The sequence below is a fragment of the Pezoporus wallicus genome, unplaced genomic scaffold (genome assembly GCF_028554395.1).
Source record: "Pezoporus wallicus isolate ANWC-B61680 ecotype Strahan unplaced genomic scaffold, APGP_CSIRO_Pwel_v1 contig_6999, whole genome shotgun sequence".
NCBI lineage: Eukaryota > Metazoa > Chordata > Aves > Psittaciformes > Psittacidae > Pezoporus > Pezoporus wallicus.
The window spans coordinates 4,589,135-4,616,360 of NW_026640180.1; the positions used below are offsets into that span (position 1 = coordinate 4,589,135).

A 27,226-nucleotide genomic window follows, 5' to 3' on the forward strand; every position below is an offset into this window, starting at 1 on the left:
ATTCTTGCCCTCTCATTTTAATCCTTTTACAGCATTCATTACAAAATTACATTAAAAATGTACATAATTTAAAGTTGTCTCTGCTGCCTATTTAAATGCATCTATTACATTTTAGTGCTATAGTGTTCTACTTTTCTTGCAAACTTGTAAAAGAATCAAGACTAAAAAAAGGTTAAAAAAAAAAAAAAGTAAAATTAAATTTAATCTTGTTTTACCTGAACAGTTAGAGAACTTGTAGGGAAATGTTCATCAGATGTGAACACTGAACACACTTGTGACTCAGGATGCTCCATAAATAGAACACAGACTGATCGCTATAATCTCCCTTTCTCATTAGGGTATGTCAGAGTCATGTCAAAAGTTTTCACTTTCTGCAGGACCTTCCTGCTTGCCCTTGTAGAAGAGAAATCAAAAACCCATGCATGTGCTATTTTTAATTCTAGATTAAATATACAGGTAATGTGTAAGTAGAGTAAGGAGTTAATTCTTGGTAGCTAGAAAAGTTCAGGGATTTTTAGTCAAGCCATTCAAAACCAGTTTGTTTTTTCCCTTTCTTTATGATACCTTAGTTTAATGAGAACATCTTCTGAAGAAAGGTCAAATGCAAATACCCAAGTACTCCACTCTCTTCTGTTGGCATCTTGTTCGTAAGAAAATCCATTCTGAAATTTCCAGCAGATTCCTCCTTTTTCCTTTTCTAAAGAAAAAAATCCTTCAGACTTGAGAAAACAGTAGCAATCATGAGGACAGAAACACCTACGTGGAATATTGAAGGAACATTTGCAGGCCACATTTAGAGCAGGTTAAATGTTATGCTATGGGAAATAACAGCATCCTTCTACATGTCACTGCATATTTCAAAGCGTGCCACCATTCAATCTTTTAAATACTAAGTAACTTCCCTGAAAATGGCAATTGCAGTCGATAATCCAGTGAGATGTAGCCACCCAGGTCTTGCTTTTAAACTACTGGGACACCTGTGCTGCCACAGCCACTGCATGATTCTGCTTTGCTGAGGTACCTACTGATAGCAATCTAGCCACCCTAACACAGCCCAATATTCGTCCATTTACCTGCTTCTCAGCTGCTGCAGGAGCAGGGCAGACATAACCCAGCCGATTACTATACGATGCTAACAGCATCTTTTCACTCTGACTTCACTGTTCTGATATTTGATGTGTGTGTGGCATCTGAACTAAAAGATCACTCTGTAAGCTCACACTCATCTGTGAATGGGAAGGCGCAACTACTTATTAAAGCCTTTGGAACAATTTTCTTCTATTAAGAAGACACAGGAGTACCAGTACGTACTTTGATAGTTTGTTTTCATTAGTATAATTACAGTACATTCTGGACAGTTACAAAATCTGGGGAATCATGTTTTCTCCATAAATTTCTATTGCAGACTTCAAACACATGGATGCCTTTCCATTACTTCTGCATGGTTTTCCTACGATCTTAGTAAGGACATCCAGTACAGCAACCCTTTTATTTTCCCATTTGTTTCAGCAGCTGTTAGTTCTGCTTTGTACCTCAGGCTTTCATGTCTACCCTGAATGCTGGTTTAGCTGCTTACTTAGAAGCCTGCAGCTAGTCCCTCTCATTTTACACCAACATTTCCAGTGGGACAGCTTAGAAAAGGTATATAATGCAAAATGATTTCTGGGTCACTCAGAGCAATAGCATTTAGTGTATCTCTAAAGTCAAGTCCTGCTCTGGATCAGGAGGAATTCCAATGAAGGCAGTCAAGTATTTAAACATTCAGTTCAGAAGAACTTGGCTCCACATTAACTGATAGCATTGCTCAAACATAGCAGTTTTCTCAGACAAAAAATACTGCCCTTATTAGGAGCCACCTGGCATTCTCAAATACAAGAAAGATTCGCCTGCACAGCCCTGTTAAAATGTAAACACATCAGCTACTGAACCTAAAAACAGTTTCAACGTGCTTTTGATAAACTTCAAGTACATTGTACTTAGCTGCTTCAAAACACCTCTTTGCATCAGCAGGTGTGGCTACATATAGTTTCCACGTACAGACCAGATGGTATGTTTGCTCACATCTAGGAAGTCTGTCCAGCAACATTCTGGTCCAGAAAAATGCATACTCTACCTCTTCTGCCCTGGGACAAGCGATATGGCTCTGACCATAGGAGCCTACTGCAAGCTAGCAAAGCATTTAAATAGTTGGCGGAAGTGTTGAAAGGCACATAGTTTGTCCTTAGCAATGTTTCCCTGTTCTACCTGTGGTACCCATTGAGGAATCAGTGTTGGGACCTAGCTTGAAATAAAAAAGGAGTAAGAAAATGGAAGCCTGACAGGAAAAAAAAAAAAAAAAGGTTGCCTTTTTCTAATTTTTTTTTAGCTTTAAGATTTTACTATTGCATGTTTTCCTCTGCCTTTCCAGTGAAAATTCAGGAAGCTCTGGATGCATGTTAACCATACGCATGGATTTACTACTACTGGAATACCAAATGGTAGAGCTGCTGTAAACTGCTGCAAGTACTAAAAGCAATGCTTATAATGGCCTGTACAGCGTTTGCAAATATTTACTTGGAAAAAGAGATCAGCGTAGTTCTTAGGTTTCTCAGCATTGCTTAGAAACGCTAAAAAACTACAACAGCTAACTGCTACTCTACACCAGATCAATGTACCTCAACAGATATTTAGGAATATATGCCATTATATTTAAAAATACCAAGTTCCTCTAAGCTGGTAAACCTAGAAGATTTTACATAGAGATAAAATATTAAAAATTCTTGTTTCAACTCCACACTTGACATCTGAATAGGAGTAATGTAATCATACTATTTATTCCATCAGTGAGACAAAATGTTGTATGGAACTAAATTTCTGAGATTTTTAAATAGAAAGTCATTTAACTCGTATATACACAAAGTGTTCTTTCCACAGATATTTACATGGCAAGTATGTTAGAGGAGAACCACTATGACTAAGTCTCTACAAGTATAGCATCCTTTCTGAGCTATTCTCTCTGCTGAAAGAATTCACAGAAGCTTGGAAGTAAAATCTAGACAATTAAAGTTACCTATATTTCACAGTAGGTAAAGAAGCCATTAAATGATATTTCAGCATAAGGTTTCTGGAAACAGCTACACAGTAGAGTTTTACATCCACCCCTCTTTTCCAGTATTCATGGTGAAACTAATCTCTTCTTAATTTACAAGAGACAGAATGGCATACATAAAGATGGATGCAGATAAGTGTAGTTCATCCTCCTCGATAGAGGCTGGTCAGCCGTTCTAGTTCTTTGCAGTTGTCCATGGACATGGAGTCTGCTTTCCTTCGGAGACGGTCATCTCGATACACTTTTGCTGCATAAAGTAAGTCTGTTTCTTTGAGGAAAAAAAGAGAAAAGTTTTTTTTCAGGTTAAAACCTGAATACTTTGCACAGAATGCATTTCCTGCTCAAAGCTGTGTAAAACACCTCACATTTAATCCTCGCCCTTTTCTCCTTCTATTTTGACTACACCACCCCAACAGCACTGCTACAGCTTCCCTTTGCTGGCCCTTCACAAGCGTTTCAACTTTTTGAGCAGAGAAAGTGGCAACAGCTTTCTAGCACCTGTGCATTTCATACAGCAGTATGTGATTAAAAAAACAACAACAAAAAAAAATCCCCTACTACTTCTTCAGACCTCATAAAACAATACAAATAAAGGTCACACTCAGTGATCTTGCGTATTATTGTCAGCTCTGGTGTCTTGTCTGTGCCCAAAAATCCATTCTCAATGTTAAGTCCATTACTTCAGCTGATGCTGCTTCAGACTGCCAGTGTTCAGAGGTATTAATAAAAGAACTCTCTGTATTATACTGGTGTTCAAAAGCTTGACATTGTTAAGCATTTTAATTGTATAAAATCTTTTTTACCCCTTCAACTCACAATGGATTAGCAAAGCTTTCTTAAATGTCAATCAACAGTGGAAAAATTTTAACTGTCAAGGAGATACAACACACAACAGCTATTTTAAAGTCATAAACCCACAAAATCAGCTGTTCCTATAAATAGAGAAAATCTATTAGGAGCCTCTTACCCAAAATCAATTTGGGTAATAAGATAAATTGCAAGTAGCAAACAACATGGCAGTCACCACCTTCGGGTAATCTTTCTTCTTTATACTACGGTCAGATGCTTCTGTAGTCATCACATTTCTCTCTGTAAATATGTATATTATACAGAAGCGTGGGCCTCTCTGCATTGTCTGGGGCTGTTAATGCTTAAAAATCTAAGCATGTCAAGAATAAAGGCTGAAAGATGGGAAAGGTATTCTTTCTCTTCTTTCCCTCCCCAGGTGGAAACTGTGCATCAACTAAACCTTTTCAAAGGTATTCAGACAGTAAATACATTACAGGAGACACAAATGTAACATGCCAGTAAATCTAGGTGTAATAACTAAGTCAGTGAAAGCAAACTATCCTTCCAGATCCACACTCTGCTGTAAAAATGTACAAATCATATGTCCTCTTTTTATTTTTTGTGCTGGATTATATCTTTTTTTTGTTTGTTAGTTAACAACCACGTCTCATTTTTGTTAACTATTTTATTATAAGACTACCAATCATTCATCTAGCAACCACCTGGAGATGAAAAACTAGGTATGAAAAGTGAACATATTCAAACATTTCAAGATGATCAAAGGACAAGCTAGTTGGAAAAATGCAAGTTTCTGGTATTTGCTTATGAATTATACTTAAAAGCTCTGATGATTTCCTGTGTTTGAAAAACCTGGAAAAAATTATTCTCACCAAACCTAGTAGTCTGGGAAATAATCCAAAGTGTTTCCCCCAAAGCACTGGTGTTTCTCTTGCATACATGTGACCCATCAGCACAATTTTCTGCCCAGCAGGTCTTTCCTGGGCACAATTTGTAAAACTGTAGAGATTTACTTGTGCATAAGCAGTATGTACTCATGAGCAAGGAGTGTAAAATCTCCAGGAAGCATTGGGCCTGTTATGCAAAAGAATGCATGTAGTCTTGTTCATGTGACTAGCTGTGATGCCAGGTTGTTTTTTTACAACTGGGAGAAACTGAGGGGCCATCTCAGCTAAAAGGCGTGGCATGACTGGACTGCAGAAAGTAAAGTTGTGCAGGAACACATGATTTCACTCAGAGCATTCTGTTTGATTCTGGTCAGTTTACTGACAATTCATGAATGAGTTTATCCAGTAAGTTATTACTGAGGCTTACTGCCTGAAAAGTTGAAACCATCTGGTTTTAACATTGACGTAATTTTAGCAGCACTGTTCTCATAGAGCATGAAAAGCTCACAAAATGAGCACAGATAATAGAATAACAGGTTAAAATTGATGTCGAAATCAAGGCTATTCAGAATTCTTATGCTTTAACACTGAATTCTAGGCTTCTGAAAGAAAATACCTCCTTGTATAATATTAAATTAGATTAAAAAACTAGATGGCAAACTAAAAAAAAACCCAACCATTTTAAGGTCTGATACAGCCAAGGTACCAAGTCCAGGGGGAAAAACTATTCAGCACTGGCAAAACATTAACCACTGATTTGCAGCTTATGAAGTTTAACAGGATGCACCGTGTGTCACTGTGAAAAGCAGTGTTTGTATGTACTGTGGTTCCTCCTCCAGAAACATTTATGTAGGTGTGTCCTGTCCTTACAGCAATTTCTTTCTCATTATCAATTCACTGTAGTCTTTAATCTTTTGAGAACTGGTCACAGATAATAGAGTGGCAGGTTAAAATTGCTGATGATTTGCAGATGGTTGTTAGGTCACTGAGTAAAGCACAAAAATTAAATGACACTGGGGACCCTTAAGGAAGTGAGAAACAGCTTGATTTCTCATTAAAACATTTTAATAATACAAGCACTTCATTCCTGCCTGAGGCAGTAATTTCTTACAGTAATGCGTGATTTCATGAAAATACACATATTGCTAAACTTACTTTGTTGCCTCTCCTTCCAACAGTTATTACGAATATTGGACACATAATCCTCTTCCACACTCTTTTCCACTTTCTGTAATGACTCTCCTTTGTATTCATTTTTAAAGTCCTTGTTGACATAATAAATGACACGCAAGTTTTCCGTCTGCATTTTTATGGTCTGCCCTGTACTTCTGCAAAAAAGGAGGGATTGGGGAGAGAGAGACTAGATACTTATTTTATAGGCTTTTACACCACAAATAACACTTTTTAAAAAATATTGCTATTATAGAAGAAGAGCATGAAGAAGAGCATGTTACTGAATTTGTGATTTCAAGACAAGTAAAGAAATGAACGGCTGCATAATTTGCCAGAGAATAAAAATTACTACATTTACCTGAACATTAAGGTTCTGCTGCTTAAACCCTTGATCTTGAAAAAGCCACATTAGTAAGACTCTTGTTTCTTGTTTAACAGAAGGCTCTCTAAAACACTTCTAAGTGGGAGAGGCTGATTACAATAGCCTCCCTCTGTTTTAAGCTAATGTAATTGAGCATTACTTACGATCTTGGGTATAAGGCATAAGGAGGGTTAGATACCATCAACTGGCTCAACAAGGAGACAAGGATCAGTACAATAATAGGCATCAGCTGAATGAACATAGAGAAACCTCCCTAAGGAACAAAAGAGATTCAGGGATTTCATAAAACAGCATCAAGTAAACAGATTTGACAAGATTTAATGCTAAGCATGACTTTCTGCTTTAAACATTAAGAACTGCTAGGCAAGCTACAACTGCAAACACTGTATCGTTATCTTAACTTTGTGATGCATACACAATATTCACAGTGCTCAAGCTGCAAGAATTCATGGGTTAGCTGGTAGCCACAGTTACCAACTGAAGAGTGTGATTCAGTTACATTCTATACAACGATTTGGTCTCACCTATACAGTTGTATGTAATTATATAGGACTATATATAATTCGTATAGATGAATATCAAGCCTTAAGTTCAATTCGTACCTCAGCCCAAATAAATGTTTAAATGTAGTCAAGGATTAGTGACCAGAACTAGTGGCATACTTAGGCTAATACCAGTCACTAGAAAGATACTGACATACAACAACAGATTTACAAAACCAGACTGTTATCTTCTCAAATTTGTATGTCTATTTACATTAAGTAGTACAACCTGCCAAAGTTTTAAAATAGGTAACTGGCAAGCACAAATTCTCCTCTGCAATACAGAGCTCCTGTGCAATCACATTGCTGAAAGTGAGTACCAGCAAATTTTCCAATCCATAGTTTAAAGTCAATGGTGCTTAAACATACATCACCCCTCTCTTCCTCCCTCTCATGTCCACTCTGACGGTGCTGATTAGGATGACTGTAGCCAGCACGACCATTAGAAAATGAATGTACACTACCTAAGGAAAGAAATATCCATATTTAAACCATGTAAAAAACCCAAAAACTAGAGGTCAATACACAAGCATCAACATAAACCACTTAGCATTGCTGCACAATGGCACATAAAATAGCTTTAAGATATCTTACAACTTCAAAGTGGTTTAAAATAAATATTTTAAGCTCTAAGACAACTGATTTTCTTATTTCATGTACTGCAGAATCACCATAGTAACCCCAAAGAACTGAAACTTGCATTTTGGGGATTTAGCAACACTTGCAGGAAAACCAAAATGTGATGCAGATTAAAGAATTGAGGTTGTAGGCAGGCTGGAGTAATTTTACTGTTTTACAGTACCACAAACTCTAATGCCACTCTGGGGAGTACCACTGTATCACAATGATTATGCTGATGTATACAAATACCTGTTGGAAAGGCCCCTCCAAAAAACATGTTGAATAGATCCTCTGGGGTAATATCTGCCTCACAACCTCTATGGAAGTTGAATCTGCCGTTGCTAGGGTGACTGCATGTTTGCTCTTCACTGCCTGTAAGGTCATACTGCTTTCGCTTTTCTGGATTACTCAGCACAGCATATGCGTTTCCAATTTCTGAAACAAGGAATAAAAGACAACTCCCATAAATGAAAGATATGAGCTATTCCAGCATGAAAATTGCAATTTCAAAGTCAGGAATAGGCAGAGAATGAGGTCTTTTACTGTATGTTACAATTCAACTATAGTAGAACACGGTCCAGAAACATCTCTACTTTTCTTAGCCTAGCTTCCACAGAGTTTCCCACCAACGCCATTCAAAGCCTTTTATCCTGTTGAACTAGGCAGAAGGCAGGAGAGCTTTGTTTCTTTTTCTAGGGAAACACCTACACTTGTGGAAATGTTCTCGCTCACTGCAATTACTAAAAAAGCATCCCGCATTACAATGAGAGCTTTAAAGCTGGGTAATTGCAAAGTTCAGTTTGCTCTAGCAGCCTAGCTTAAAAACATCATGGACTCAGTAGGTTTATTATCTACAAGAGTATTAATGTCTTTTTCCGTGTTCTTCTTAAGATATTTTACGGATTACATTAATAACACAACATTTTGCATGATGTAACACGCATGCACAGCAAGAACATGTGTGCTCCTAAGGTTGTCAGTATGACCTCAATGTTTGCAGCATCTGGCCTGGATGCTTGCCCCCATTTATGCTACATTATCAGAAATGGGCAACTTCGACAGTAGAAAAGGAAAAACTGAGTTAGGTGAGCACGGACAGAATCAGTGTGAAAAATCACAAGCTCTGCTGACTTTCCAAACTTTAACCCTAGTTGCTGTGCACAGACATACAGTTCTTGCAGACTGAAGGAAAATCTCTGCTGGCACTCAAGGAACAATCTTCACTCAGTCTTATCTTCATTAAACCTTTCCGCTTTCCTGTCTCCTCTCTCTTCCAGGCTGCTCCAACAAAAGGCTTCTTTTGCAGCCAGCCAATGCAAGGCACAGGGATTGGTTTTCAGTGTTGAGAAGCCATCAGTCATCAACATTTCGAGAGAGGTGCAGCACTACAACCTCAACACGTGCAAATAAGGACTATGACTTTGCATAATTACTGTTTTCAACGTTATCCAATTGGGAAAAAGAAAGGAATTTAATGAATCTTAACTATGTGCCTTTTAAGATGCCCTTAGAAATAATCATTAGTAATTCCTTTAAATGGAGGAGAAAACCCAAAGAAATTAAGCTTGGTAATGTACACTGAGAGCATGATACACACTACTGACACCAAATATTGCTGCAAGGTTCCTCTTGTATCCTCTATTCAGCACAAGGATAACATTGGTAGTAAAAATCTATATTTTCTCAAGAGTTAAGAATTTAGGGAGACATAAATCAGGTGACTGCAGCTAAAGAGAAGACAGCATACTGTCACAGTATGGTCAGCATAATTCACAACAGATTTGATTCAAAGATAATTTTCTTTAAATAAAAGACTTTAAAAAAAAAACAAACAAAAAACCCACCCCAAACCCCAAAACCCCCTAACTGCTCAAAAGTTTCAAAATAAAGCTTTTGGATGAAGTTGGTAAAAGAGATTCCAAGAGATTAAAAGTGAATCCAGGAGATTAAAAGTGACTACATTTGCACAAATTTCTTAATCTGAAATACAATCTTAGGGAGACCGTTCTATACAAGAGAAGAGCTGTACTATGTAGCTCAAGATCTGAGTACCTTGCCTAACATCAAACTCCGTTCTCTAATGTGGCCTTTCAATAAATAATGCATTATTATAAAATAATAGCTATTATTGTGAAACTCCTTTTCTCAGCTGGACGTTAGAAACTCATCAGACACTTTTAAAGGCAAACCTAAACAATAAATTTACTCAGCCATACAAAAAAGGCTACAATCATTTCGAAGCAAGAAAAATGCTACCTTTTATTAAGTTATTTTTAGTCAACAAGATTCCCCTACAAAATGGCCTGTTCACTCATCTAGTTAAGAACCAGAAAATGAAATTAAACTGAAGACATGAAACTTGTAGAAAGCGCTAATGTTAAACAAAAGATTAAATAATAAGAAACTGATTTCTAGCATTTCAAAGGTTATTTAAAATGCTATTAACAAAGAAGAATTATTTTACTCATAGGGCTGGAGTCAATTTTATAAGAATGACACTTTTTATTTTAGATAAAGCCATCATGTAGCTGCATTAAAATAATCATTAACCATCAACCTTCCTGCTATAGTCTAGCCAATTGTCATCTGGAATTGTTAGTATATTATTATAATTACCTCTTAAATTACTTCTGTGTCAGAAGTCTTACTCAACAGGACATTTTTTTTTAATTTTTTTCCCTTCCCAAATTTAAATCCGATCCATTTTTTCAAATGTCTGCATGTAAACCTCGCACAGGAAAAAAATAAAATAGATGTACCACAATCATATTGTTTGTTTATGCATGATCATTTCTCACACATTCACATTTTTCTTCATCTCTGTCTGAGATGAAGGTGTACTTTTCCTTAAAAAGCTTTTCCTCAGCAATTTCCCTTGTGCAGGGCTAACAACAGGTCAAGTCAGACTAAATTCTACCTGAAATAGTCAAAGGCAACTGTTAATAAGGCCATGTTTGAACCCAAGTGTTTCTGTGTGGAAAAAGTAGTAAAACTACATACAAACAAGGAGTTCTAAGGAAAAGGTAACAGTGTGGCACATGAATCAGTAAAAACTGCATTTTGCTGTCAGATATTGCTTTGCTTTTTTCAGGCTCAAGTAAAGATTTAAGACAGTAAGATTCAATTGACTACATTAAGTCAACAACAGTAAAAAAGTGCAAGCGGTTTCACAGATCAAGTATTCACTCCTTGTACCTGATAATTAGAGATAATCTTCTGAAACCGAACCCTACTGCAAAAGCCCACATAATTTATCTATACTTCTAGGCATATGTTAGGACAATAAAGATCAAGTAGGTTCTTGGATAAAAATGTCAGTTTAATATTAGGTACAGAACACCATACTGACAATTTTGTAAAGACAAGTGACCAATGCAGATGAATTTCTGTTCATCTGACACAGCTTAATCACAAAAGAAATCTGAAGTGAAAAAGGGTTTTTACTTTTAAAAGCCTCTGTTGCTCCAGGTGCATCGTTTTTGTCTGGGTGGAATTTCAAAGCAAGTTTTCTATAAGCCTTCTTTAGGTCTTCTTCACCCGCATCCTTTGACACCCCAAGGACTTCATAATAGTTTTTACATTTCTTTATACTGCAAAAGGAAATGAAGTAAAACATTGTAAACAAAAAGATGTAAAAGTACTGTGTTAGGACACGGCTGCAAATGAGGCAATCCATTACACTGATGCAATACATTACATGTCTCACTTTCAATATAAAATTTATTTAAAAATCCACTCCAGAAACAAAGAACGGCATTTTTCATAATAAACTCACCACTGAGCACAACAAACGATCATACTCAAAATTACTTACTATGTACATTTATTTTACTACTTCTACTGTAGAACGACTAGAGTTGTAAGAAATTGTTCCAGTTTGCAATTACTGTAGCATTTCCTCATCCCCAATTTATTTGAATATTGATGTTAATAATGCGTAAAATGAAGATTCCAAATTTATTCACAGAGCTAGTGGGTAGGAAGGCCTGTTATGACTGTCAACAGCAAATGCTCTCTGGTATGCAAGATTTAAACCAAAACAAACAATACCTCCCTTTCTCCAAATAAAAGTCAAGTTGTAACACCGTTCAAGCATTCACTTTTCAGGGAAATAAGGCATATGAGAATACCTCTGCTGCTGGGAATACACCTGGATCTTAAGCTTTCTGCAAGTATTTATGTAAGTTCATAGAAACAATAACAGCTTCAGCAATTGCAAATTCATCTCATCTCATATGTTCAATGCAGCTTTATTTAAACACGGAAATATTCTTCCTGTAGGCCGTCTCACTCAGACAGGAAAAGCAAAACCTGGAAATGATGTAATGATTCGGTAGGCTTTACAATACCCAGAAGAGAGAAAGAGCAGTTACAGACAGCAGAGAGAACATTAATTCTGTGTGGGCAGGAAGAACTACCAAATCAATAAATACAACTTAAAACCTAAGTTACTCGGATAAGGATACAGAAAATAAGGCTAAATCACAAACTTGCATTGCAGAAATGAGGCACATTGACATTTGGTGCATACCAAAAGAGAAGGCTCGTCCAAGCAAGAAATATAAATTACATCCATAAATACTTTAAAAGCTTTGTGTGAGACTCTTCATATGGCTGTAACTGTGTCCACATTCTCTTAAATAGATGGATTTCTACGTAAATATGGGTTTAGTGTTGCAAAGACTAGACACAGGGCAGCCAAGCAGAAAAAGGGGAAAGTAAACCTCTGGCATTTTCATGAAAGAAGAAAGGGTACCCTGTAATTAAGGGAATGCTAGCATCAGAAGTACAACTACACCGTCGTGTGTGTCCTTCATAGTTCACAGATTGATCAAATCAAGTTTCATGTGAGGGATCTCTTTTCCTGTGTTCAAATAACACAAACTTTTGTGGAAGTCTTGGTGTAATGCTCACAAGAGCACTGCATTGAATGCATGCAGGCAGCTGCCAACACAAATATCCAGTCACATAAATACAGTTCATTATATTGAACTAACATTTAGTAAGTTCAGGAAGCTGATAAAGCTAACTAAAAAGAACACATCATCAATAAAGAGTTGAAAGAAAATACATTAAATTATACTATGAGTACTAGAAACTTGTTTGTTCATTTGTTCATTCATTCACAAGAAATGTACTGTAAAGATCCCTTCATCCTTAGCCTCAAGACCTAGATCACTTACGAACTGTAGCAAGAAAACACATTTTTATTTAAAGTGTAATACTATCAAATTGAGCTTTTATTTCAAGAAATTGTTATCTCAGCATCCCATCTAAGTTCTTCTCTTCAATAATTCGGTATCTGAATTATCTTTTGTGGACCAGACTCTTCAGAACTTTGGTTGATATAAAATTAGGTGATGAGTCAATGTTTGGCAAAGTTACTTTATTAGCAGTAAAACTGCAGTGAACATTTGTTCAAGTGTTTTAAGCACCATGTATTCTCAACAACTTTTTCCCCCAATAGTGTATGGCCATTTTTTCATGGAAGTAACAAACCTCACCCCCCCAAATCCAAACATGAAAGCATACTTCTTTGCAGAACCTATATGCATTTATTTCACAACTCTAGGATGCAGAGAGGAGAAAAGTGGAAAAAAAAACCAAAAAAACCCAGAAACATCCAAGAAATACCAACCTGTTTTCCAACCCCCCAAAACTCACTTCATCTTTCTCCCATTCACAACCAGTGAAAATCCCACAGTGGGAAACTCTTATTGGAAAAGCAGGAATGGTCAGAATATGTTCAGGTCAGTGTGTGACCAGCTTCCGACACCACAGTCTGCCTAGAGCCAGTGTATCAAACCAGAGCTACTCCTTGATGAGAAAGCACAGGGAGAAACCTGCCTTGTGGGTCAGATGGCACTTGCCCTTCAAAGGGATAAATGCTATCACCCTCCATGCAACAACTATCCTGAACCTGCTTCACAAATGAGCTATTTTTCACTGAGAAAAAGGGTTCAGCCAAGGTGTAACACATCTCAGTTGTCTCTTAGCAAGTCTTTGCTGGTGATTGCTTTGTTAAACAAGACAATCTACAAACACACAAGCATCGCCATTGTAAAGTTCCCGATTTCATATGCAGCTACAATTTAATATTTCAAGCACATCTTACATCAAATCACCCTCATATCCTGACCTGCTACCCTAGGCTAAATGGCCAGGCTCAAACAAACCTTTGTGAATTTGTGACAGCCACCCCTGACTATTTATTCTCCCTTGTGTGTTCCTGTCAGGATGCGCACACTCACAGCAACACTGCCTACAGCAGATCTGTAATCGATCCTCCAGATCATTTACGCTGCCCTCCCTTCTACTGCACAGGACCAACACTGAGATACTTAACCCCTGTTCAGTGTTTAGCCTGTTGTCATCTTCAGATCTCAACCAAGTGAGTGCTGGCTCTAACAATCCTCAGCTGCAAACATAAGCTGCTAGTACTTTGCTGGATAGCCTGAGAAGCATGTGACTTCATGACAAGTCATGTGGAATACGCATATATGTGTGGTAATTTTGCACAGTTTAGCAGGACTTTGGATTAGGCAGATCAAGCTTTAAAACTGGAATACATTAAATGATTGTATAAATATATAGGGGCCAAACCCCCTACCTAAGGTTGGAATTCTCAAAAGTGACCCTGTGCTATGAAGCCCTTGCTACACTCTGCTATTAGACAAGAGTTTTATAACCATTGCTTTGCCATTTCAAGGCAAAAGGCATCTGGACTGTAAGTAGCTAGTAACTAGTTAATGCAAAGTTTTCTACAGGGAGGGAGTCAGTGACTTCTGCCAGGAGGTCCCCTACTGAGCACAATTCAGGGCAATCATTACAAGGTAATGGCTCGCTTTTTTCAGACAAGTCCATGTGAGTTATGCACCAAAACTTGTACGGCAGTAGCTCTGCACTAAAGATGATGAGACAACCAAAAACATTTAGAAGGTGCTTTCCAATTAAAGTTATCAGTGTTTGTGATGCTCTCCTGAGAGGCAAAACTCACACCACAAATTCAACTTGGTCAGTCTGTTTACAGCAGGACAACTGCATGGGATTACCAGGGCAATCCAGGTTTTACGTGTGCTGTGCAGTCATCAAGCTTCTCAAACACTGCTGGAGCACACAGCCCACCCCATCAGTGCCTGACATGCCACATACCTCCTCCACCTTAAAGAGATGAAGATCATGGGCTTCACACAGGGACTCTCCAAGACTTAAGTCCTCTTCCCCCTAACTGCCATTGTCCTGATGATAAATTTCTCTCCCGCTGCTGGGAGCCTTTGGAAGCTACGGCCAACCTGACCCTTGTCCCTCAGCAGAGGCAGGCCTTTTTGGACATATTTCCCAACCCTTATCTCCAGTAAACTCCAGATATCTGACAATCATCACACTGCCAGAATTCCTCACCCGGAGCACTGAACAGTCCTGTGGAGATCTGTCACAGGACAGATGGACAGAAGTAACCATCCCCTTCACATATGTGTGCTGTTGCAGGCTACACAACATTAGCCAGCAGAGGCTGGAAAAGACGAAAACCAGTGGAGGCTTTGGAAAAGTCTGACCATCGATGTTATTTATGGCTTTAACTGCATCCAAATCCCCTGTCCTGCAGCACTCTCAGCATGAATAACTAACTAACTTTCTGAAAGCTGCATTTCAAATTGTTGCTTGCTTGCTTGGTTTTGCTGTACTTAAGGCACTATAGTCCCTAGTGCTAATTTTCTTGCACATGCACATTTCTCCATACTAATGTTTCTTTTTAAACTTGCAATTTATCACTTGCTTATTGACTGCTCCTTTTGTACTGAACTGTTTGGGGGTTTTTTTTTTGTTATTTCTGGCTTATTTGGTGTTTTCACTGTTAATTTGTTTGAGGTTTTGTTTTTTTTTGTGAATTGCTTTTCTTGTATTTTTCATTCCTGGTTGGATCACTTCTGCATCTGAATTACTATGAAATTATTTCTTTTGTTTGGTTAATTTCTGTCCTTGCTGAAGTTTAGTCCCCTACCAGCACCTTGGCACTGTCCTGGTTAACAGATTTGTTGGCTGATTTAGGAGGGCATGTTGCTGGATGTTCCTGAAATAATACCTGGCTTTTACAGAATAGACTTCTCAAACACCATGAAGGCAAGTGATGGCTAACAATCACCCACAATCTGCTGACAGGGGAGTCTTGCTGTGACTTGCAAAGCTCCACTATCTCAAGTTGTAGCTGACAAGCCACCTGCAGTAGAACTGGTCAGCCAGTTTCAGACCATAGCAACAGCCAGTTCTGCCTGAAGCTGGATTCCTCTTCATGCTCTGATGGCTGAAGGCAGAGGAAGTCCTCCAGGAACTGAAATGCCTGCTCTCACCTGCAGAAACTCTGTGGCTATCACCACTGGTTCTCCTGTGACTACAACAATATGATGTGATCCTACTGCTGTGCTTCTTGTTTCACTTTTCAAATCTACAATTCAGATTAGGTCAGCATCGACAGCTTCTATCAGATTAACAAAACCTACCAGAGATGCTTGCATTTCTATATCAAATACCTGCAGTGACCCATGATCACTAAGTTTTAGTATGACTAGGTATTTTGAAGGGCCTTCCAAAGCTTTTGTCTATAAGCACAAGGATGGACAAAAAGACAAATACTTCAACCACTATCTCCAAAAGCTTGCAATGGGAGCCACAATTATTTCTCCCAATGGTAATCTGACCTGAGTGGCACAATGAGCAGCAATGTGAAAGTTAGTAACAAAGGACTGCGCAAGAGGAAGCTACACTGACTTCTGATCCCAGACGAGCAGAAAACCACAGTAAAATGCAGACCAGTTTCTACATGGGTCAAGTTTCCAGTAATGCCAGACAGCCTGATGCAAATGGCATCTTGCAGCTGAATTAAGAATGTCCCAGTCATCATTCTACTAATAACAGTTATCTTTTAGATGTCAAAAAGGTAATATGGAACATATGATACAGATTATTTACTAAAAAGGAGACATGAGACACCGTATGAATGTAAATATAATTTAAAGGAAGCCTGTATAAAGTGTATGACTTGTACATGTGTCTGAATTTATTTTTAATAATGTGGGAGACAACAGATAATACACACTTCACAGCATAAAAAGAAATGGGAAAGATTAGTACACAGCAGGCAAATGATCCTTTTTTTACTGTCATGCTAGTCCACAAAAAGGGTCTGCACATGTGGTGTAAGTAGGCAGACGTGAAGAGAATTTGTCTGAAAGTAATGAAGAGCGCTGATAACTGTAATTCTGATCAGCACTTCATTTGTTTTAAGTGAACTAGAAGAACAAGTTAGTTTTCTTTCTTACATAGATGTTTCATTTCCTTATCTCAGCAAAAGATGCCAATAACCTACATCCAATAGTGAAGGAATTGCTTTACAGTAAAGAGCTCAGAATACAAAGCAAATTCTCCCTTTTTTGCTGTGCACACGATGCACTCAAGTTTATATTGCTCAGACAGCTTTCAATTGCCTCGTGACTCCTGGGGCACTAATTCTAAAAAAGACATAAGTCTACTGTGGGTCCTAACATATTTCTGCTAGTCTCCTGTCAGTATCTCTGATATGCAGGTCACCTAAAGTGTTAACGCAACTTGATCCAGCCCTCAGTGACAAGATAAACATCTTTAAGAAAAAAAAAAAAATGCACGTACTACAGATGGTATTTTCAAAGCATTTCAATTCAGAAGTAACAAAGTGGTCTGGGGTATCTCATGCTTCAAATTATCACACTGAAATAGTGAACACCGTTTCCACAAAGAACAGAGCATCACCCAGCACTTATGCAATCAGTGGAAAGATATTGCATCTTATGCTTTTCCCAGTCGAGCAACTTGTTTGCAAGCTCATGTAATGCTCCACAGAAGCGTTACAGTAGCTTGCTAGTGATCAGCATCCCCTGTGTATGCGCAAAAAATAAAACCAGCACAGAGGTGCTTGGCTGTTCTCATACCTACTCACATTACTAGAGTAACCCTGATGAAAATTAATGCAGTTACATCAGTTACGGCTCTAAGCATGTCTTCACTATGCTTAAACCTATTGTTACAAGCAAATTCAAGATAGCTGGACAATTCCAGGAACAATAATCAGTGACCCAAGTGAGAGAGAGCTAAGAGTCTGTCCCTTTGTCCAATTGCTCACTAAAGCGTATACAGAAAAATCACTGGAAATGGCATGTAGAGTTAAATCAGGAATGCCTTCTCTCGGTCTATATTATTAAGTTCCATTATTAACACAGAACCAGAACTCATAGAGGGAAGGATACTTGAGGATAATGACCACCTTTTGAATCATAAGCATACAAAACAACTGTTTGACAAAGTCAAACACATGGCAAAATACAGAATTTATTAAAAAATGAAGATATGCTACTTTGCTATCTAGAAATTTCTTTCCTTACAGGGAAAGAAAAATAAAAATCAAGCATGAAATACTATTTAAAACCAACTCTTCACACACAGTTCTTTACCTAATTCAAACGTGCCCTGGTTTCAGCTGGGGTAGAATTATTTTTCTTCCTAGTAGCTGGTGCAGTGCTGTGGTTTTTTGGATTTAGCCTGAGAACAATGCTGGTAACACACCAAGGTTTTAGTTGTTGCCAAGTAGCGCTTACCATGATCAAGGCCATTTCAGTCTCTCATGCTCTACCAGTGAGGAGGCGTACAGGAAGCTGGGAGGGAATACAGCCTGACCTTAACTAACCAAAAGGGTATTCCATACCACAGCACATTCATGCCCAGTACATAAAACAGGGAGGATTTGGCCAGGAGGGACAGGCCTGGCATCAGTCAGCTGGTGGTGAGCGACTGTGTTGTGCACCAGTTGTTCTTGAGTTTTCATTCTTCTCTTTCTGTTGTCTTCCCTCTTCATTACAATTATTATAATAGTATTATTATTACATTTTATTTCAATTATTAAATTGCTCTTATCTCGACCTGTGGGGTATACCTTTTTTCCCCCCTTGATTCTCCCTCCCTATCCCACCTGGGGGGCAGGGGTATGAGCAAGTGGCTGCGTGCTACTTAGTTGCTGGCAGGGGTTAAGCCACAACAAAACATCTGAAAACCATTCCACAGTGATATGGCAGAAGCATATGGTGGTGACAAGCTCTGCCCTCTGAAGAACAGCCTCCCCAGAGAGGCATGTTTCATTTAATTGCAAAAGTCTGGGGCCTGACTAAAACAATAACATATACAGCCTGATATGTTTCCAATTAGGAAGCTAATTCTCACTGTGGTTTAAACATAAGCTTTCCCTCAGCTATCATCACTACATGTACTATATTTTTCCCTTAAGTTTTAGCCCACTGTTTGAATGTAATCCTGTTCTCCTTGGCAAGGCACACACGTTTGTTAATTCTTAACCATAAATTTTCTAAGTGGTGTGTTGATGTCACAAGAACTGGAGACTTGCTCTGCTGATCACTGCATATCTAACCCAAAATTCAGTTTCTCTCCAAAGGTTTATAAACTGCTATTAGGTATATAGCATCATTCAAGGATAGTAGCATCATTCAAGCTAAGGTCAAAATTCTGGTTTAACAGCTGATTTTTAAGTTGGATATAAAATACAAATAAACATGAGTTGTTATGTAAGCTATTACAATTGCTCAACTGAAATATCTGGGAAGATTTTAAACCCCCAAATTTAATATTCACAAAGCAGCTTGTTGAAATAGGTATTAAGAACCAATGTTGCATCAAGATTATCCTTAATGTGCAACTTCTGCAAATGCCCTTAACTATGGTTCTGATCTCAGCAAACTGGATTAATTTTATCTGGTATCTAGTGAATTCCTTCAAGGAAGCAATACCCAGCACCATGAAAGCATACTAGGGAAAAACGGCTCGACAACATCATTTTGCTCAAGACAAAGCAGGCAACATGCTTTCTGTTACAACAAAGAAACAAAAAAAAGAACTTGAAGAAAGTCTGATGTCAAAGCAGACTGCAGCTCAGATGGGCATGTCACATGTGAGTGAATTCCAGGAATATAGTCTTCCTTGTAGCACCTTTCTGAGACTGTGCTACATGTCTTAGTTTGATCTAAGCCTCATTTCACAGATGACTTCTTTCTGGGTATTTTGTCTCACATGCATGTATGCACACATACATACACACACTTTGCACTCATTTTAACAGGTAATCTTTGAAAGTGGCAAAAAAAACACATGCTTATTCAGGTTTTACTTTACATGTGTCACAAAGGGTAATAACATTAATCAAGCAGAGATGATGGTAAATGAAAAGCTCTAGTAAGTAATAACACCAAGTGTATAGCCATGCCAGAGATACTGCTTTCTACCTGCCTGAATGCAGAGCAGAGCTGCTGTATCAACAAACCAAAGCTACTTTTCTTCCTCACTGTTAGCACAGCTGAACACATTATTGAACTTCAGGAAAAAGATCCCAAGATAGTATCAACTGCAACATACATTTCACATGCAAACCACACATAAATTTCCATTTTGCACAACAGTTCATCCAATCTACACAAATTAGGAGATAAGGACCTTTTGACCTCCCTTCTTCGGGCTCTCTTGAAAATATCTAGGCTAGGCTTACATGAAAATACAAATGGGTTTTGATGTGCGCAATTTTAGAGTGGCTGTATACATATTTCTTTAGCAGAAATCAGAGCACATACCAACCCATATTCTTCTCACTCCTACAGCCAATAAGTGTGTAATGATAACATGACTTAAGAGTTACTTGCCTCAGAAGGACATTTCTATTTATCTTTCTTTCTTTTTGCATATCCTCCTTTCCTGATGTTACCCAATCTTAATACTATCATGCTACATGAAGTCCATGCAGATATTATAATGTAACTCAGACTATGGGCTTCAGTGCTTCTTAGGTGCCTGCACTTCCAGAATGAAACAGTTTTAACACTCATTTAAGACCAGCTTGTACAGAAAATAAACATTAAGAGTGAGCATGTATATTGAGCATAAAAACATTTAAGAACAGAAACACTGTCCTGCAATTTTCATCACTTCTTCCATTTACCATTAGATCGACTTACTAAGTATTTTGAGTATTACCTTTATATAAAGTAACCTTGGTGGTTTAAAAGGAAAAATATCATCTTTCTCACAGAAAGTGACAATGTCTCACATTGTGTTTAACTGCAGCACAACTCTCCTCTTCCTTTCAGGCACAGTTCAGTACAAGTAACCCCTTGCATCTAACCTTGATTTTTTTTTATTGCTTCTTTAGATGCTAGAGCTGAAAGCATAAGTACATAATACACAGAATGAAAAAACAGCGATTTAAGCAAGGCCATACCTGTATACTCCTTCCATTTGGTCTGCAGTATAGCTTTTTCCACTTTCTCCTGCTGCAGATGCATTGTTCTCCTTCGTGTTACTGGGCTTACTTTGATCATTGCTACTGGCTGGTTTTTGGCAGTAAGCGCCTCCCCCAGCAGTACTTCCATTCTTTGTAATAGCTTCCAACAAAACTGTAAAACAACAGTATATCATAGTATCATTATAGGCATTAGAGATTAAGTTAGGGCTCTCAAGTATCTTAAATGGGAGCACCACAATTATAGAAGACTAGCTGCTACAACCTGTTTTCTTACTGATCATCACTTTGTACCATAAACCTTTCTGAAGCCAGTCTAGCAACATCTTTTTGTGGCAAAACTATGGAAAAAATGTTTCAAAATTAGTGACTGGACTCCCCTCCACCTCTGCCAAGGTAATTTAATACTGTAAAGTATCCTTCATTTCTAGATGGGTTTTAGAGGCACTGAACCTAAGCTTTAGGGTGAAAATACCAGAATACCTGAATAAGCAACTGAGGAATATTATTCCTCAATAAATAGGAACTGACCTAACACTCTAAAGAACCTGCAAATTATTCCACACAGATACCAAGCCCATCTCCAGCACGTTTCAGTTGCTACATACATACGCATTTGTAACATAAGCCATTAGTGGCCACAAACTGATGCTCTATATCCCTTCCACACAATATCAACTGAAATTCAAGCTACTGTTACAGGTACGTCAGCACCAGCCAGCTACACTCAACTCCAAGACCTGAATCTTGAAAATTAGCATGCTTTTGCTAGATCCTCTTTGAAATCCTCTTTCCTCCCATGTTCCAACAAGTCTCAAGTTTAGCAATTTAATAAATCATCATACACTAAGTCTTCTTTTTCTTTCCGGATATAAGTGTGTATCTTGGAAGTATCTGTTTTACCAATAAATCAGAAACAGTACTATTCTAACCTAAGGGACTGCACACAAAGCATAATGTAGATCAAAGACTATTAAATAGTTTATCTTTCCTGAAAAGAGATCCCTTCAGAGCAAGATGGCAAACTACATAGTCCAAGTTTGTTTCATAAACTGGGAGTTACTACCTGCAGAAAAAAATGCCGTAATAAAAATTCCCCCAAAAATGTCCCACTCACTGTGAGAGCATGTTATAATTTTAGTGTTATAAAAATATTTCCTTTTAGAAACTAGCGAGATGAACCCTGAAGGATTTTCTCCTAAAACTAATCTTAAAATGTCTCCTTTGATTAGCAAGGTCTCTCTTGAAGCAGCAGAAAACTGGGATCCTACACATCATAGCTTGTATCTCTCGGAAGCACAGGAAAGAGAAGAAAGCAGAGCTTTGTTTAAAAGGAAAACCACCACTTCCCTGAGATTGTCTCTTTAAAACCCTTCCATTATTTGTTTTACTTATTAATTCACTTATTACCCAGTGGCCGCAGCAGCCTGACGTACTGTGACTGAATAGCTACACCCGGATTAAACAAGGAGTCAGTTGACTTGAGTACTGTCCCTGCGCTTACGCATGCCTCTGCAAGACTCACCAGTCGATCGGACCAGGCTTTTTACTGCAGAAATAAAGAAACAACTAACATTTAGATGCCGAGTTGTATACTGAGGGGATGTTTTCACTGCAAATGAAGCGAGGTTCTTGAAAACAGGAAAGCTGTAGTGGCATTATGCATTGTAACTGAAGCAGTTATCCAAATATCTGCAATAGTTTATTCTAATATCATCTGTTACAGCATTTAAGGTTCTGCAGTAAATGAAGAACTCCAACAAGGTGACTATGTCTGCACACTAAGAAGTAATCAAGAAGAGAGATTTGCACAGACAGCGCCCTGAGAATGAAGCGTTTTCTGTCTGAATATCCTTTTTTTTTTCCTATCCAATAACAGTATCACGTGGGATCTTATTGAACATGTGACTCTGACTTACCCTCTAGCAAAACTGTCAAGTAAGTGTTATTTCAAATCTGCCTTTATATTGGCTTTGCTTTAGAAATTCCCCATCCCTACAGTAATGCTCATGCCAAATCAGTAAGAGATAACGGTAGAAACGCAGGTATAGACAATGGTTTGCATTTTTAACACCCAGCGTCTCTTCACAGCATGTTTAGCTGGTCTTTTCATTAACTGGTTTAGCTGCACTATACTTTCAACATCACTGCTTCCTAATCACCTCGGACCTCTCATCCTCATAATGGAGCTGCATTGCTGAGAGGACAATGCAGCATGCTTGCAAAAAATAATAAAACAAATCCAAAACCTTAAGTATTAACTTCTTAAAATAGCAGGACACAGCACATACAAACATGCTATTGTTCTACACTGAAAAAGAAAACTGTACAAAGGGTCTGGGGCCATTGTTTTCTTCAAACAAAAGATACAGTTCAGATATTCAGAAACATTTTTTTGACTCTTCTGTGAACTGCTGGTGGTAAAACCACTGCTGGAACTGCAGTCCTAACAGTGCGTTAAAGAAAACTTTCACTGTGCATTTAGGTATTTAAAACTAGGACATACAAGGAACCAAAGACTTATTTTGTTAGCAGGTAAGACAATGAATCTTATCTCCAGTGTGCCTGAAGGCTCTCTTGTGTGTACTGTTACCTGCTGCTGAATGAAAGATCCTTGCACTGCATTTGATTCCATTATGCATTGAACATGACCCCCACTTTGACTAATGGAAGAACTGTTTAATTCAGAATTCGTACTAATGCAACATTCTGAAAAACTAAGCTCACATACTCCTAAAGAGTTTGGGCTTTAAAGGCAGCATCAGAAATAGTCCAAGAAAATTTTTAGCAGCACTGAAAAATAAAGTTGTCCTTAATATAATTTTCTGCCTTCAACTCCAAACAGAATGGCACCTAAGCTTAAGATCTTCTCCTTTATTATCTTTAAATCAATTCTTACTTTTTTTTTTCCAGTCAAGCAACTAGTTTCCACTCAGCTGCAAGATGGATCATTAGCAAAACCCATAATCAAGCAACGTTTTGAATTGTAAAACCATTTTCTAGCAAAGTGACATCAACATGACCACTGCTACTATGAAGTCATTAGCTAAGTATCATTAAATAAGCATTGACCTTACATTACACTATTAAAGCCTTAAAATAGCACTGCTGCAGTCAGCGTATTTCAGACAGAAGCTCTGTTTAGCAAACTAAACTACACTGATAACTGAACTAGTGCTGAACGCACTTTAAATGCAAATGTCACCAAAACCAAACCACACACGGTATTGTTTTAGAGACAACAGTTAAAACCTATTCTCTGTCCTTTTATAACCTGCCATAACATCAGGAGGAAAAAGCATCAGTAAAAGATTCAGTGCTACCATTCTCTCTGCTTTTATCACTGATGGAACATCAGTTGTGAAAGGGTGGGCAATTGTTCTCAAAGTGATATTAAAAGCTACAACCTATGAAAAATCTGTGACTTCAGTGAGAAAGTGGTATTAACTACCTTCTAATACATACCCCAGAGAGAAAGTAAGCAGGTGCAGTGACAACTGGGGCTGCACCATACTGTCCTATCACCATACAAACCCAAAACATTATGACTGTAAATTAAGAATCTGTGTTAGAACCAAAACCTTAATTGTTTCCTTCTCTCTGGTATATGCTGTGACACATTTTTAATTATCTGAATCATGAAATATTGTTTCCTTTCCCCACTGCTTAATTTATCTAAAACCCAACACTGATATAACAAAACAGTAATTTCATTTGCTCTTAGTCAGTGTAAAATGCCAGTTCTAACTTATTGCACACCTTCTAGTGCTGAAAAGAGGACATTCTGTGTCCTTGCAGCTTACTGCACTTTTAACAGGGCTATTTAAGTGCCTTGAGAACCTGGGGGTGGGGAATCAATGAGTTGGTGTTGTTCTGGGAGGAAATGGGATCAGTTGAAAATAACTATCAACCTCCATAGCTAGAAAACTGAAGCACCCCTAATTTCTAAGTACCTAGTTCAAATCAGGCCTAGGGTCTGATTATTTTTTTTTCAGTGGTATTAGGGCATCTGCAATTCTCATTAGCTTCAGATGGAGCTTTAACTGCCCGTCAGTTCCACAAACCAGGCCCTTGTTTCAAGCTGAGTATCTGAAAAATGAAGCACAAACAATTAGCCATCTCTAATGGAAACTGAGTGAAGTGACTTAACATCAGAGAAATACTGTGAAGCATCTAGTTTCAGTACACAGTTCCCCAGATTATAGTCCACTACCTTAACCATAAGGCCATCTTCTTCTCATCAGACGTACACCTCATTTGTGACACACTTTGCTAATTTCCACAGTGAATAAAACAAGCGTCCTACAGACAATAGCCTAATTAGCCATCTATTTCTTGCCCTGAATACTTTACAATAGTGGTTATGTAGAAGCAGCCCCACTTAAAGGGAGAAAAAAAAACCAACAACCAACAAACCCAAACACTCAAAACATAAAACAGTTGGAGATTTTCTTCTTTTTCCTGAAAGCTATTGTAACTCTTATCTTGGAGGTATAAAATGGTAACAAGCTATTCGCTGTCTTTGGTGGAAGAAGCTGGATTGAAAGCCTCAGCGTTCCCGTCTCCTGCTTCCAAAAAGCTGAAACTATTTTCATGCATATCATCTTCTCAAGCAGCAGAAATTTAGGGGAATCTAGCAAACTTCTGCTTGGTTTTCTTTCAGAGAGGTATGTAATGTGGCAAGAACATAAACACTACTATGGTCTTGATCTAAAGGAATGGTTACCTTTCAGGTTATTTACCAGCAACATCCATCCTGTCTTGCAGGAGAGAAAAAATAAAGACACCCCAAAAATCTATGCTATAAAAACCAAAAGCACTGATGAGACCTTTGTTTATTGTCTGCATAGAAGAAGTAGTTGGGAGATAACGGAGGTCAGAAAAAGTCCACTGGATCTGCTCACCTGACTTAAAGGCTTTACTACGGAATAAAATACAGCAAAGAACACTTCCAACCAGAATTTCACCCCAAAGACATGTTCCAAAAATGGTAAATGCTGAGGCCTTTAAGTCATTACAGAGCAATGAGTCTTTCCTGTTCCTTCCATGGCGTAGACAATGAGAACCAGAGGAATGCAACAAGTCGCTGCTGCATTCAAAGGACTTTCGAGCTGACTTCTGACACTATGTGACAGAAAAACTCCAAGACAAGTAACAGCTTTGTATACACTCAAATCCTACTATTGTTCCTTTTAAAAAATAATTTCTAAAACCCTTTTGCTAGGCAGATAATTATGTGTCAAGTTTCAGCACAGAAGCACCTGAAGAGCCAATGAAGTCATAGGGAGAGCCACCTATCCTGTTTTCTCTAGGAAAGTTGAATGCGTGCACAATTCCTATGTAGCTACTGCACAACAAGAAAGAGAAACGAAAGTAAACGAGAGGATGAAGACATGCCCAGTCTGGAGCTGCAGTTCTTACTGCAAGCCGCTAGCTAGGGGTAATTCACAGTGACAGAAGAGAAGCCAGCCTAGCCTGTCTCAGACCGGGGCCTGAGCTGTTTAAGCAGAGTCTACGTGGCTATGCTAATACTGATGGCCAAAGGGAGAGGGGAATGCATGCGAGGGCTTGGGCAGGCCAGAACGAGCCCTTTTGGCGAGGGGAGAGCTAGCCCCAGTGTCGTCCGTCCCCCCCCCGCCTGACGCCAGAGCCGTGCATCAGCGGTGGAAATCCACATGCCCTGAGCGCTCCTCCTGGGCACGTTAAGCATCACTTTAGCCTTTTTTCCCGCGCCTGAACCCCCCAGCCCGGGCTGCTCTGGGGGCAGCGCCGGCCCCGCAGAGGACGCGCGTGAGGAGCTCCCTCGCCTCAGCGCCTCAGCCTTAGGTGGCTGCCGCGCAGGCTAACGGCTCCCTAGGGTGAAGGGACCTCCTCCATCCCCCTTCCTCCCGCCGTCCCTGCAGCTCCCCCTCCTCCCGATGGAACAGGGCAGCGGGAGAGGGGAGGAGGGGCGGCCGCGGAAACAGGGCCGAGCTTCACCTCGGGCAGTCTCAGTCGGGTACAGCTTCTGGGCCTTGCCGAGGAAGCGGAGAGCACGGTCACGGTTGCCGGCCTCCAGCGCCTCCCGCGCGATCCCGATGCACTTCTCGGCCTCGTCCCGGTTCCCCTCCATGGGCTTTTCCTTCCGCCGCCTCCGCCCGCCGCAGCGCAGAGAGAAGGGGCCTGAAGCCAGAGCGGAGCCGGGCGGAGCCGAGAAAAGAGAGGAGCGGAGAGGGCAGGAGTGCGGGCAGGGACTCCCCTCACTCCGCAAGGCTCATCCCGCCGCGCAACTCCGCGCCGGCGGTACCCGCAGCCCCAGCGCGGCGCTCGGCCCCGGCACCCAGCCCGGCCCGCGCCTGCTTCCGGGAAACCGCCGCGCATGCGCCACCTCGCGGGCCCGGGGTCGCCCCGCCCGCCCTACCG

General features: G+C 39.2%; 2 protein-coding genes across 5 annotated transcripts in view; both read right to left on the reverse strand.

Annotated features, from left to right (window-relative positions):
• Nucleotides 1-27,175, reverse strand: DNAJB14 (DnaJ heat shock protein family (Hsp40) member B14). 2 transcript variants are annotated; one of them, XM_057417934.1, is made up of 10 exons: nucleotides 26,804-27,175; nucleotides 25,551-25,580; nucleotides 24,584-24,586; nucleotides 20,804-20,978; nucleotides 10,945-11,090; nucleotides 7,750-7,935; nucleotides 7,249-7,343; nucleotides 6,481-6,590; nucleotides 5,938-6,110; nucleotides 1-3,356 (listed from the first exon to the last, which is right to left on the reverse strand). In XM_057417934.1, the coding sequence occupies exons 1-10, from the start codon at nucleotides 26,934-26,936 to the stop codon at nucleotides 3,232-3,234; spliced, it is 1,176 nt and encodes a 391-aa protein (XP_057273917.1). In that variant the 5' UTR covers nucleotides 26,937-27,175; the 3' UTR covers nucleotides 1-3,231. The 2 variants fall into 2 exon arrangements, with proteins under 2 accessions (XP_057273917.1, XP_057273916.1); XM_057417933.1 differs by lacking the exons at nucleotides 24,584-24,586; nucleotides 25,551-25,580.
• Nucleotides 1-27,226, reverse strand: part of TRMT10A (tRNA methyltransferase 10A) — a 288,696-nt gene that overhangs the window by 125,874 nt on the left and 135,596 nt on the right. The window lies entirely within an intron of this gene.

Excerpts from the sequence above, each read along its gene's own strand:
- DNAJB14 (XM_057417934.1), bottom strand. The coding sequence starts at position 26,936 with ATGGAGGGGAACCGGGACGAGGCCGAGAAGTGCATCGGGATCGCGCGG. Across the intron at positions 7,344-7,749 it reads TGGAGGGGCCTTTCCAACAG|GTAGTGTACATTCATTTTCT; the intron begins GTATTTGTATAC and ends TTCTTTCCTTAG. Across the intron at positions 3,357-5,937 it reads TTGGAAGGAGAGGCAACAAA|AAACAGACTTACTTTATGCA; the intron begins GTAAGTTTAGCA and ends TTTTCCTCAAAG.